Genomic DNA, 14,560 nt, shown 5'->3' with positions numbered 1-14,560 from the left:
ACAGATAATTACTCCATTCAATCAAAGATATTGTCAAGCCGAGGAGTGGTAGTGGGGACAAGCTCCCACTACCTAAAAGTGCTCCTCAGAGCATGCACCTCAAATAGCCTCTGACAACCAAGTCCAACTCCTGGCCTTCTCATGTGGCTTAGCCTCTAAGCCCGGCGGAACTGTTTCGACTGACAGGAGAAGGGATGAAGGCGTGTCCTGGAGCCTTAAAACTAGTGCTTCGGGTAGATGGAGCTTGTCAGCCTGGGAAGGCAGTCCATCTAAGAGAGGAAAAACTCTGATTTCAAACCTCTGCTGCCTTGCGGCCATACCCCTCATAGGAAAGACTTTCGGAGTAAACCCTGAGGACAAATCCGGAGCCAGAGTCCCTAAGGCAGTCTGACGTAGTCTTCAACCTTTCAACCTCTTGCGACGTCACTGGTGCCAAGCTGCATCAGCCCTTGCCCTTCTCTTGGACAACATCGGTGGCATGGAGAGGGGAGACTTGCTGCTTGGGCAACTGCCAGTCTTCCATACAATCTTGTCCAGGCCTGCGCCCTGGAGAGACTAAAGCAAGACTTTCCAGGCGCAGATCCATGGTCTCGCGAGACTAACGGATGCCATCAATCCAAGATGTGTCTACTTGATCAGTTCTTCCTCACTCTAAATCAAGTTTAGTTCATTCTGCCATCTACTTACAGGAGGTAAAAGACCAATTATTTTTCCAGATGAAATATGATTTATTAACTAATTTCAGAAAGACAGGTAGAAGCTTAATTTTGATTTTAGATTTGTGAGTGGAGTTGTGTTGGGTCTAGTGAGTAATGAACCACACAGGAGGCACAGTAAAAGAATTGCTGAATCTTAAAAGCCAATACTTCTTGATTTCTCTTGCTGAGAAATGACCTAACTATAAATCACCTCTTATTACTTTGAAAAATGTTCTTCATTCTCAAGCCTAGACAGGTGGGATTAATTTTCTTTCAGATATGTGCATTTGCTTCAGATTTCCATGGATGCATTTTGAGAAAGACCACTTTTTAACAGTAATAATTCTTGAACACATGTTCCAGCATTCAACAAGCCAAAGAACTTCCAGCCCCATTCTTCACCACCTGCCACAGATCTTTCTTGCTCCACTGCTTAGAATGAGCCTCACTGGTATCAACCATGGTTAAGTACTAATAAAAAACATATGCCACTTGATCCTTTTCCAACAACTTGTGTAATAAAGACAGGTAACAATAATAAATAAACTAAGAATCATCAACCACTCCTTGGAAAGTGATCAATGATGATAATGATAGTCAAGGATCTACAAAAATTTCGCAGCACCATGAAAGGTAGATTAGGATGACAGACAGATTAGGACTATAACCAATGGTAATCCTGAAATACAAGGTCCTATGTGACAACATGGCTTGGAAAATCACAGAACAATTTGAGTCAGCAGGAAAGGAAACCATCAACAAATAATTCTTACTAAAAATTAAATTCCACTATTTTGTGGTAAGCATAATGAAACTCCACTGGAAAGTAGCCTGAGACAAAGGGAAATAAAAACGTAGCAACAAGTGAAGACAGTTCTGGCAATGCTGCATTTCCCCACTCCTTGTACTCTTACCTTGAACATCAGACAGTCATCCTGGTGTTCTGCATATATCGACGACAGCTTGTATTGGTTCTCTGTAGTGACATCGATCTTGTAACCCATCAGGGAGTAGCAAACAGCTCGGAATTCCTGAATCTTCTTCTGGAACACCTCCCTCAATCGTTGGTTCTTCAACTCTGCACTGTTCACTTGCTTGCGCATCTCTGAAGCCAAAACGTGAAAAAAATTATTTTATAATTGCTAAATGGTGGACGTAAGTCAATTTTACAATTTAATGAAACCTTCAATGTCAATCAAAACTATAAAATTTCAACAGACTTATAAATCTGACACCAAATTGGATAGGCACTGATAAGATTTTATGGAATAAAATGGATGTAAAGCTTCAACCTTATAAAACATAAATTCATTAACCACAGTCAATAAAAGGTTATTGTTACATTTCAATAGCAGGTTACAAATTGCACATTGCAGAACTTGAAAATATAAAATGTCCTCCAATCACAATTTTAATTTGTTCTCAGCTTCTTGGGAGCAGACACCCTTTTGAAGAATAAATTTCTTCCATTTCAGCATTATCCTTCCAAAACAAATGTCACAGATGCTTCCATTTAAACAGTAAGACCTAGAACTATATTTTAATCCCAGCCAAAGATGGTGGCTGTATCAAACCTCTGGAGAATTCCAGTACTGTTGGAAACTTTGCACAAATGCTAAGTTTTGGATACTGCTTTTTGGACAGCAGTTTTGGACACTGTTGTGGGGGATGACCTCCCATGGGTATGCCACAGAGACCAGGTTACTGGCACTGAGCATGGGTCCCTCATAGAGAAGGGAAATAGGGAGAAGAGGGAAGTGGTAGTGATAGCGGACTCAATAGTCAGAGGAACAGGATTCTCTGAACATGAACAGGACACCCAGATGGTATGTTGACTCCCAGGTGCCAGGATCAGGGACGTCTCAGAGTGCGTCCACAGCATTTCGGATGGGTAGGGAGAACAGCCAGATGTCTTGGTACATAATAGTACCAATGACAAAGGAAGAAAGAGCAAAGAGGTCCTAAGGAGAAAATGGAGAGAGCCAGGCAGAAAGCTAAGAAGCGGGACCTCCAGGGTAGTAATTTCTGTATTGCAACCTGTGCCATGCGCCAGTGAGGGTAGAAGCATAATGATTTGGTATATTAATGTGTGGCTGAGAAACTGGTGCAGGGACTCGGCTTCAGGTTCTTGGATCATTGGGATCTCTTCTGGGGGAGGTATAACCCGTACAAAAGGGATGCGTTGCACCCTCATGGTTTGTTGCCTCCCGGGTGCCAGGGTCTGTGATGTCTCTGACCGGGTGCACGACATCCTGGTGTGAAAGGGAAAGCAACCAGAAGTCATGATGCATGTTCAGACCAACGACACAGGCAGGAAGAGGGATGAGGTCCTGAAGTGTGAGTTTCGGGAACTAGGCAGAAGGCTGAAGAACAGGACCTCAAGGGTGGCGTTCTCAGGATTGCTGCCAGTGCTACGTGACAGTGATGGTAAGAATTGGAGGAGATGGCAGTTGAATGCGTGGCTGAGGAGTTGGTGCAGGGAGCAGGGTTTTAGATTTTTGGATCATTGGGATCTCTTCTGGGGAAGGTGCGACCTGTACAGATTGGATGGGTTGCACCTGAACTCGAGGGGGAGCAATATCCTTGCAGGTAGGTTCGCTGGCATGGTTCGGGAGGGTTTAAACTAATTTGCAAGAGGGATGGGACCCACAGCGATAGAGCAGTGAAATAAGTGCATGGAGTAAAGCCAGATCTAATATATAGAGAGGCTTTGAGGAAAGAGAAGCAGAATAAACGGTGTAAAGACAGTAAGGTAGAAGGACTGAAATGTGTGTACCTCAATGCAAGAAGCATCAGGAACAAAGGTGATGAACTGAGAGCTTGGATACATACATGGAATTATGATGTAGTGGCCATTACAGAGACTTGGCTGGCATCAGGGCAAGAATGGATTCTCAATATTCCTGGATTTCAGTGCTTTAAAAGGGATATAGAGGGTGGAAAAAGGGGAGGAGGGGTGGCATTACTGGTCAGGGATACTATTACAGCTACAGAAAGGGTGGGTAATGTAGCAGGATCCCCTTTTGAGTCAGTATGGGTGGAAGTCAGGAACAGGAAGGGAGCAGTTACTCTATTGGGGGTATTCTATAGGCCCCCTGGTAGCAGCAGAGATACAGAGGAGCAGATTGGGAGGCAGATTTTGGAAAGGTGCAAAAATAACAGGGATGTTATCATGGGTGACTTTAACTTCCCTAATATTGATTGGCACCTGATTAGTTCCAAGGGTTTAGATGGGGCAGAGTTTGTTAAATGTGTCCAGGACAGATTCCTGTCACAGTATGTGGACAGGCCGACCAGGGAGAATGCCGTACTAGATCTAGTACTAGGTAATGAACCAGGTCAGGTCACAGATCTCTCAGTGGGTGAGCATCTGGGGGACAGTGACCACCGCTCCCTGGCCTTTAGCATTATCATGGAAAAGGATAGAATCAGAGGACAGGAAAATTTTTAATTGGGGAAGGGCAAATTATGAGGCTATAAGGCTAAAACTTGCAGGTGTGAATTGGGATGATGTTTTTGCAGGGAAATGTACTATGGACATGTGGTCGATGTTTAGAGATCTCTTGCAGGATGTTAGGGATAAATTTGTCCCAGTGAGGAAGATAAAGAATGGTAGGGTGAAGAAGCCATGGGTGACAAGTGAGGTGGAAAATCTAGTCAGGTGGAAGAAAGCAGCATACATGAGCTTTAGGAAGCAGGGATCAGATGGGTCTATTGAGGAATATAGGGAAGCAAGAAAGGAGCTTAAGAAGGGGCTGAGAAGAGCAAGAAGGGGGCATGAGAAGGCCTTGGCGAGTAGGGTAAAGGAAAACCCCAAGGCATTCTTCAATTATGTGAAGAACAAAAGCATGACAGGAGTGAAGGTAGGACTGATTAGAGATAAAGGTGGGAAGATGTGCCTGGAGGCTGTGGAAGTGAGCGAGGTCCTCCATGAATACTTCTCTTCGGTATTCACCAATGAGAGGGAACTTGATGATGGTGAGGACAATATGAGTGAGGTTGATGTTCTGGAGCATGTTGATATTAAGGGAGAGGAGGTGTGGGAGTTATTAAAATACATTAGGACGGATAATTCCCCGGGGTCTGACGGAATATTCCCCAGGTTGCTCCAGGAGGCGAGGGAAGAGATTGCTGAGCCTCTGGCTAGGACCTTTATGTCCTCGTTGTCCACAGGAATGGTACCGGAGGATTGGAGGGAGGCGAATGTTGTCCCCTTGTTCAAAAAAGGTAGTAGGGATAGTCCGGGTAATTATAGACCAGTGAGCCTTACATCTGTGGTGGGAAAGCTGTTGGAAAAGATTCTTAGAGATAGGATCTCTGGGCATTTAGAGAATCATGGTCTGATCAGGGACAGTCAGCATGGCTTTGTGAAGGGCAGATCGTGTCTAACAAGCCTGATAGAGTTCTTTGAGGAGGTGACCAGGCATATAGATGAGGGTAGTGCAGTGGATGTGATCTATATGGATTTTAGTAAGGCATTTGACAAGGTTCCACACGGTAGGCTTATTCATAAAGTCAGAAGGCATGGGATCCAGGGAAGTTTGGCCAGGTGGATTCAGAATTAGCTTGCCTGCAGAAGGCAGAGGGTCGTGGTGGAGGGAGTACATTCAGATTGGAGGATTGTGACTAGTGGTGTCCCACAAGGATCTGTTCTGTGACCTCTACTTTTTGTGATTTTTATTAACGACCTGGATGTGAGGGTAGAAGGGTGGGTTGACAAGTTTGCAGACGACCCAAAGGTTGGTGGTGTTGTAGATAGTGTAGAGGATTGTCAAAGATTGCAGAGAGACATTGATAGGATGCAGAAGTGGGCTGAGAAGTGGCAGATGGAGTTCAACCCAGAGAAGTGTGAGGTGGTACACTTTGGAAGGACAAACTCCAAGGCAGAGTACAAAGTAAACGGAAGGATACTTGGTATTGTGGAGGAGCAGAGGGATCTGGGGGTACATGTCCACAGATCCCTGAAAGTTGCCTCACAGGTGGATAGGGTAGTTAAGAAAGCTTATGGGGTGTTAGCTTTCATAAGTCGAGGGATAGAGTTTAAGAGTCATGGGGTAATGATGTAGCTCTATAAAACTCTGGTTAGGCCACACTTGGAGTACTGTGTCCAGTTCTGGTCGCCTCACTATAGGAAGGATGTGGAAGCATTGGAAAGGGTACTGTGACGAGAATACACATAAATTAAGATGTTTGCTGGCCTGGGATAGCACCAGTGGCATCAGCAGTTGGTCTGCCACCTGTCCTCAGGGGAGGGAGAGATAAGGAACACAATGAATCAGCATTTGGAGATGTTAATGAAGGAGCCATCAGTCTGGGTATTGTCAAGATTGGCTCCCCCTTTGAACCCTGAACTGTTTGAAGTGATGGACAGGCGATACCCCAGCAGGGGGATAAAAAGGGACAGGTTCACTAAGGCAGCACACACACGACACTCGAGGTAACGAGACCCTGGAAGCAGTGCGCCTCTCCTGAGTCGGTGGGAAGTACCGGGCCACAAACGCACAGGGTGGAAAGGTACGATCAGCGGGAACCCGGTGTGTGTCCGCCCTTGCTTGGGTGCTGGGTTCACTGCAGAGGATCGACCGCATCTGGAGGAGGGGTCACAGTCGGTGACCTCAGGTGACATCACAAAGGACCTGCCCGAAAGCTGCTTGTGAGCAATATCGCAGGTCTGTGTGTGGAAGCCGTTTCGAATGATCATTCGTTCTTGTTCTCTCTCCTTCCCCCCACATTGTCCATCGCCATGGCAACGATTACTGCGAACTGAACTAAATTGAACTGGACTTTGTGTCACTTTGAAATTGGTCATTTACCCCTAGACAACGATTAGAGCTTGATTGATCCTGTTATCTTAATTCTGTGTACATGTGTGTTTATCATTGCTGAACTGTTGCATTTATTATCCTTTCGATTACTGTGTTGCTTGTTTCTTTAATAAAACTTTCTTAGATCTAGTAATCCAGACTCCAACTGAGTGATCTATTTCTGTTGGTTTGGCAACCCAGTTACGGGGTACGTAACAGTACAGAGGAGATTTACCAGGATGCTGCCTGGTTTAGAGAATATGCATTATGATCAGAGATTAAGGGAGCTAGGGCTTTACTCTTTGGAGAGAAGGAGGATGAGAGGAGACATGATAGAGGTGTACAAGATAATAAGAGGAATAGATAGAGTGGATAGCCAGCGCCTCTTCACCAGGGCACCACTGCTCAATACAAGAGGACATGGCTTTAAGGTAAGGGGTGGGAAGTTCAAGGGGGATATTAGAGGTAGGTTTTTTACTCAGAGAGTGGTTGAGTGGTTGGTGCGTGGAATGCACTGCCTGAGTCAGTGGTGGAGGCAGATAGACTAGTGAAGTTTAAGAGACTACTTGACAGGTACCACTAGTGCAGGAATTTAAGGTGAGGGCTTATATGGGAGGCAGGGTTTGAGGGTCGGCACAACATTGTGGGCCGAAGGGCCTGTACTGTGCTGTACTATTCTATGTTCTATGAACCTGAGGGGTACAAACATCCTCATGGGTAGGTTTGTTAGAGGTGTTGAAAAGGGTTTAAACTAATTTGGCAGAGGGAGGGATACCCAAATGAAAGGACTCAGGATAGAACAGATGGTAACAAAGCAAAGATGATGATGATAATAACAACAACAACAACAACAATAATAATAATACTTTACTGATTCCGAGAAATTAATTTGTTACGGTAGCAACATTTTAAAATGCACTTAGCGATAATAATAAATAATCAATGTAATATTAACTAATAAAGTACAGAATAATAATATACACAATAATAATTTACCAATGTGCCATAATGTACAGTACTGTGCAATAATAATGTACGAAATAATAAAACAGAGACTATTGTACTATGAAGTATGTTCTCCTGTACATAGAGATGAACTATGCATATGCTTATTGCTTTTTATAGGAAAGGTTTTCCATAACGATCCTTGTGACAGTGAAGCTGAAAGAGATAGCGTGCAGTCAGACTGTCAGGAAGAGCAGGTGGACGATAGGACAAAATTGCAGCCAGCAGGGTGAGTATCAGTGCGTTAGGGATGCAGAATCAAAAAGGGTAGAAAATACAGAATGTGTTATATACCAATGCACAGAGTATAAGAAATAACGTGGATGATCTTGTTGCACTTTCAGAGATCATCAGATACAATGTTGTGGTCATCATTGATCGTGACTGGAGGATGGTTGTAGTTGGTAGCTGAATGTCCAAGGTTACATATTGTATCGGAGGATAGGAAAGCAGGCAGAGGGGGTGGTGTGGCTGGTAAAGAATGGTGTTAAATCGTTAGAAAAAGGTGACAGGGATCAGAAGATGTTGAAGCCTTATGGGTAGAGTTTAAAAAATGCAAGGGTGAGGCATTATGTAATGAACGGAGGCGATCAGGGAGCTTAAGGCAAAGGAACCCTGAGGAGACAGTGACCACAATATGACTGAGCTCAACTTGAAACTTATAGGGAGAAAGTAAAGTCTGACATAGCAGTATTTCAGTGGAGTAAAGGAACTTACAGTGGTATGGGAGAGGAATTTGGCCAAAGTAAATTGGAAAGAGATGCTGGCAGGGATGACAGCAGAGCAGCAATAGTTTCAGTTTCTGGGGAAAATGAGGAAAGTGCAAAATAGTACAACTATGGCTAACAAGGGAAGTCAAACCTGGTTTAAAAGCAAATGAGAGGGCATACAACAAAGCATTAATTAGCGGGAAGATAGAGGATTAGGAAGCTTTTAAAAACCTACAGAAAGTAACTAAAAGAATAATTAGGAGGGAAAAGAAGAAATATGAAAGCAAGCTAGCAAACAATATCAAGGTGGGTAGTAAAAGCTTCTTCAAGTATGTAAAAAATAAAAGAGAGATGAGAGTGGATATAGAACTGCTAGAAAATGAGGCTGGAGAAATAATAATGAGGGACAAAGAGATGGCAGATGAACTAAATGTGTATTTTGCATCAGTCTTTACTGTGAATGACACTAGCAGTATGCCAGGTGTTGAAGGGTGTGAGGGAAGAGAAGTGAGTGCAGTTACTATTACAAGGGACATGGTGCTCAAAAAGCTGAAAGATCTAAGGGTACCTAAGTCACCCAGACCAAATCAACTACACCCTAGGGTTCTGAAAGAGGTAGCAGTAGAGACTGTGGAGGCATTAGAAATTATCTTTCAAGGATCATTGGACTCTGGCATGATTTCAGAGGACTGGAAAATTGGAAAAGTTACTCCACTCTTTAAGACAGGAGGGAGGCAGCAGAAAGGAAATTATAGATCAGTTAGCCTGACTTCAGAGGTTGGAAAGACATTGGATGCAATTGTTAAGGATGAAATTATGGAGTACTTGGTGACACAAGACAAAATAGGAAAATGTCAGTATTTCCTTAAGGGAAAATCTTGCCTGACAAACTTATTGGAATTCTGTGAGGAGATTAGAAGTAGGATAGATAAAGGGGATGTAATAGATGTTGGATATTTGGATTTTCAGAAGGCCTTTGACAAGGCGCCACACATGAGGCTGCTTACCAAAAAGAGTCCATAGTATTACCAGAAAGTTACTGGCATGGTTAGAGCACTGAGTGATTAGTAAGAGGCAGTGAGTGGAAATAAAAGGACCCTTTTCTGGTTGGGTGCCAGTGACTAGTGATGTTCCGCAGGGGTCAGTGTTGGGACTGTATATCAATGACCTAGATGATGGAATAGATGGCTTTGTTGCCAAGTTTACGGATGATAGAAAGATTGGTGGAGGGGCAGGTAGTGTTGAGGAAACAGGTAGACTGCAAAAGGATTATACAGATTAAGAGAATGGGCAAGAGAGTAACAAATGAAATATAATGTTGGAAAATACATTGTCATGCACTTTGGTAGAAGAAATAAATGTGTAGACTAGGATTCCCTAAAGGTTAACTTGCAGGTTGAGTCAGTGGTGAGGAAGGCAAATGCAATGTTAGCACTCATTTTAAAAGATCTAGAATATAAGAGCAGGGATGTGATGCTGAAGCTTTCTAAGGCACTGGTGAGGCCTCACCTTGACTATTGTAAACAGTTTTGGGCTCCTTATAAAAGAAAGGGCAAGCTGGCATTGAAGAGAGTTCAGAGGAGGTCCACAAGGGTGATTCCGGGAATGAAAGGGGTATCATATGAGGAACGTTTAATGGCTCCAGGCATGTACTCACTGGAATTTAGAAGGCTGAAGAGGGAATCTCACTGAAATCTTTTGAACGTTGAAAGGCCTAGACAGAGTAGATGTGGAAAGAATGTTTCCTATGGTAAGGGAGTCTAGGACAAGAGGACACAGTCTCAGGATAGAGAGGCATCCATTTAAAACAGAGGTGCAGAGAAATTTCTTTGGCTAGAGGGTGGTGAATTTGTGGAATTTGTTACTACAGGCAGCTGTGGAGGTCGTCGGGTACATTTAAGGCGGAGATTGATAGGTTCTTGATTGGCATCAAAGGTTACAGGTAGAAGGCCGGGGTGTGGGGCTGAGGAAGGGATAAAAAAAGGCATCAGCCATGATTGAATGGTGGAACAGACTCAATGGGCCAAATGGCCAAATTCTGCTCCTACGTCTTATAGTCTTATGGAATGTGTGTTACATGAATGTAACTCAGAGCAGTAACAATAAAGCGGTTCCTGGATATTAGAAACATCACTGCTGGCTACTTTCCACAAATTAATCTTCGGACCCAAAAATAAATGATGGTCATTAATAAATCCAACTGGAAATTAAAGAGAAACTCCCTAAGCCAGAGTAGTTGGAATATAGCCCAAATGCAGGTTCTTGACTTGATATGTTGACTACATCACTGTCTCGTCAGATGCTGCTTAACCTACTGAGTTCCTCGAGCTGTTTGTTTTTTTTGGTTAGAATATGAAACTCAGTGTCACAAGGCATTGTTGAAGCAAACTGCACAGGTACATTTCAGCTAAACACACAAGTAGGACAAAGGAATGGCAGGAGATGCTGACAGTGAATAACAGGAAGGACTGGAGGCAACTTCTGTGCTGCATAAAAACAAGACGGACCATTTGGGTGGAGTAGCCTGTGGTATATGTATTATATAATTACATGCAGTTAAGTGACAGATGTAATCTGCTTTTAGACAAAACCAGCTACTCTCAGCATGATGTGTACAAGACATTGATTGTTGTGCTATTGATGATAGCCTGATAAAATATAACAAATAGGAATAGAAGTAAGTCAAACAGCAACTCGAGCTACAATAATACAGGAAAAGATCTAAACAAGGCCTCAACTCCACTTAATTATTTATGTCAGTTCCCCAAATTCCTCTATATCCCAATCTGTCTTTTTTAGCCACATATTTCTAAAATAGGGATTACCAAAGGTTTGGAACCCCTAGAGAAGACATTCCTTATCTCAGTTTTAAGTAGAAAGCTCATACCCCAAGATTCCCCAAGAAGGGTAGGCACTCTCTCAATATAACCTCAGAGCTGTCTGTATTTTAATGAGATTAAACAGTCTGATCCCAGCAGATACAGCAAAGCTTCTCTACTTTTATCCTACGTCCCTCATGCAACAAAACCCATTCCATTTACCTCTTTCATTATCGGCTGTACCATCATAGCAACTGATCATGAAGGAGAAATTGACACTCATGCCATCAGGTTGTAATGATCAAAATTGTTGCAGACGTTTAAAACATTAGACCATCATGCCATAAGAGATCAGAGCAGGATTGAGCCATTTGGCCCACTGAGTCTGCTCCACTTCATCATGGCTGATCCATTTTCCCCCTCAACCCCAATTTCCTCCCTTCTCCCCATATCCCTTCATGACTAATCAAGAATCTATCAACCTCTGCTGTAAATAAGCATAACGACTTGGCCTCCACAGCTTGCTGTGGCAACAAATCCCAGAGATTCATCATTCCCTGGCTAAAGAAATTCCGCCTTATCTCCATTCTAAATGGACATTCATCTATCCTGTGGGCTGTGTTCTTTGGTCTTAGACTCGCCCACCATAAGAAACACCCTCTCTACATCCACTCAATTGAGGCCTTTCAACGTTTGAAATGTTTCATTCAGATCCTCCAAATTCTTCTGAATTAGGATGTGAGCAATCCCATCCAAGAGACTTATTCGCCTTTTGACCCTTTTGTTTAATGAGAACCTCTTCTTTAATCATAATTCTTCATATTTCTCCCCTTCCATTTGCCTTTGATTTTCTACTACTAGGAAGTTTTCATATCTTCTAACTTGAAAATGGACACAAACTTCTAATTTTTTCAATTTCCATATTTCCCATCATTAATTCCTCAGATAATATCTTAACCCGATTCCTTTAAATACCATGTAGAAGTTTCACCTTTATATATACTGTACATTTGTTACTGGTATACTTCCATCATCTGTGTTACTCTTTTTCATTTTATCTATGTCACCTTTTGCTGATTTTGAAAAATTTCTTAACCATCTTGCACACCATTAATCCTCACAACACTGCATGCATTTACTATTAATTTGATATTGTGTCTAATTTCCTTTGATGAATTATAGATGAATCATATTCCTCTTAACAGTATTTCCCAATGAAATATTTACTTATACGTCTTCTAGTTCATCAACTTTTATTCTATTTTTCTAGTCCACTTTAGATCTCTATTAAGTTTAAAACACTAGATTCTCCCTCAGTAACCGAATGTAAAATTCTATCAGGTTATGATCACTCATCCCTAGAGGATCATTCTCTATAACTCATCTGTCACAAAATTCGATCTAAAATGGCCCCTTCTATGATTTGTTCTCTAATGTTTTGTCTAGGAAACTGCTCCAAATACAATGCAAACTTACATTTGAGGTTAACTATGCTAGAAACAACTTTTTAAATACAATACTTTGCTTTTCTATGCAATGTACAATCTTTAAACCTAATTAACATATTTTGTAATGGGTTGACTACTGACAGAAGTGAAGAACTGATTAGATGTATTTTTAACTTGCAGATTTTCTGCAGTCAAAGCATTGAATATTTTATTTCAAATTACAATTAATTTGCTTTTCAATTGTTCAAGTGCAGTGGATTCCAGTCAATTGAGGCACATCAGGACCAGTGCATTGGGGCCTAATTAGCCAAAATTTCATGGAAGTAATTAAAAAGGTATAAAAAAGACAAACTACCATTTAACTGAATACCAAATTATGTATTTAAATGAAGTACAGAACAAATTTGAACACTATCAACACTTCTACGGTATTATAGAACTATGTATTAGTTCCTAATAGTTATCAACAGAGGAACTAATCCAGTATATGCTGCCATGTTCTTTGGTTGACTGTAAATGAATAACATTATTGCAGACACCTAGTACAGATAATGGACTACCTCATTGCTTTCCTACTGAACTACAGTAGAGTCAAAAATCACTGCTTTTTAATCCAGTATCCGTTGGCCCAAATGAATAACATAACACAAGCACACACAACTGATGCTATTTAAAGACAGTTCATTCTAAGCCAATGTATCGTCTAATGGTCATACAAGTGCATGCAGCTGACAGTAGTTAGAAACTGTTTGTCATTTCCTGTGCCAATTAAGTGGCATACTGTCCCAAATAAACCAAGTAAATCACAGCAATTTGTTCCATTAACTTTGGTTCTTTAAAAGATGGCCCAAAAAGGTAGCTGCCTTGATGGCTCAATTAACCAGAATCTACTGTATTTGTACAGAGATATCAATACAAACATTTCTTTGAATGAATAATTAACAGATTATAACAAAATGATCAACAATATTTCCCCACATTCTGAGGATGCATAATTCGTAAGAAATATTTAGAAATTGTGTTCAGTATACATGGATTATATTTTAAGACATACAATATCACAGTGGCAATTGAAGCCCTCCATTGGTTGGGGTTGACCATGGATATTTCTAGCTGTCTACATGATAGGCAAGCTAGTACACAAGCCAGGGCAGTATGATAGGGACAGCAAACTGTTGCTCATGCAGCAGGCTCTCCCTCTCCACACAGCTGATGAATCCAAAGGAACAGCAGTGACTGATACAATTTGGCACTAGCAGCACCGCCGGAGTTGCCTTAGGGACTCCGCTCTGGATTTTTCCTTGGAGTTTACTTCCGAAGCCTTCCCCATGGGTGGGTATAGCCGCAAGGCAGTGGAGATCAGAGTCTTCCTTCTCCTAAATCAGCTGCCAACCACGGCAGACAAGACCCATCTGCCTGAAGCGACTCATTTTAAGGCACCAGTAACCAGCCTTTGCCCCTTCTCCTGTCAGGAGAAATGGTTCTGCCGGGTTTAGTAGCTAAGCCACACGTGAAGGCCAAGAACTGGATTTGGTTGTCAGAGGCTATTTGGGACACAAGCCATTTAATAGGTAGTGGGATCTTATCCCCACTACCTCCCTTGGCTATGACAACCTTAAGGAACAACAGTGATAATTGTAACACAAAAGTTTGACATAAAAATGTGTCAACAATGTGACAATAGAACGCACATACACAGAAGGTTTTATTATAAAAGCACCTACACACAATTCCAATTTGCACAATTTATTTCACACTATCGGTGGCATTTCCTCAAATGAAAATTTTTGAGTCTTACAGTGAAAAGAATACATTTTAGCAAGTCAATTTGTGAAATCTTGTTACTACGTTCCAAACAATGGTTCAATTTTTTTCCCTAAATAAACAAAATTTCTGATGTCCAAATTTACAATTCAAACCAAACTAAACATTATATTTCTAAACATCTATATTGATTTATCTATTCATTCCCTAAGATTGTCCTACAAAATCCTCTTATAGTTTCCCAATTGTGAAGCTGCTCATGTGAGATTGGGACAGAAACACAGTATCTTGGCAGTGATTTTTACTGCTGTG

At 41.8% G+C, this 14,560-nt stretch overlaps 1 protein-coding gene across 2 annotated transcripts in view; it reads right to left on the bottom strand.

Moving 5' to 3' along the window:
* Positions 1-14,560, bottom strand: part of mad1l1 (mitotic arrest deficient 1 like 1) — a 1,178,242-nt gene that overhangs the window by 414,381 nt on the left and 749,301 nt on the right. For both annotated transcript variants that reach the window (XM_063058642.1, XM_063058644.1), the window contains exon 17: positions 1,613-1,803. In XM_063058642.1, coding sequence (XP_062914712.1) covers positions 1,613-1,803 — 191 coding nt within the window. The remainder of the gene's footprint in view (positions 1-1,612; positions 1,804-14,560) is intronic.

Source organism: Mobula hypostoma, chromosome 9 (assembly GCF_963921235.1).
Source record: "Mobula hypostoma chromosome 9, sMobHyp1.1, whole genome shotgun sequence".
Lineage (NCBI taxonomy): Eukaryota > Metazoa > Chordata > Chondrichthyes > Myliobatiformes > Myliobatidae > Mobula > Mobula hypostoma.
The sequence above is the reverse complement of the archived record's forward strand: the minus strand, read 5'-3'. Positions and strand labels throughout refer to the sequence as shown.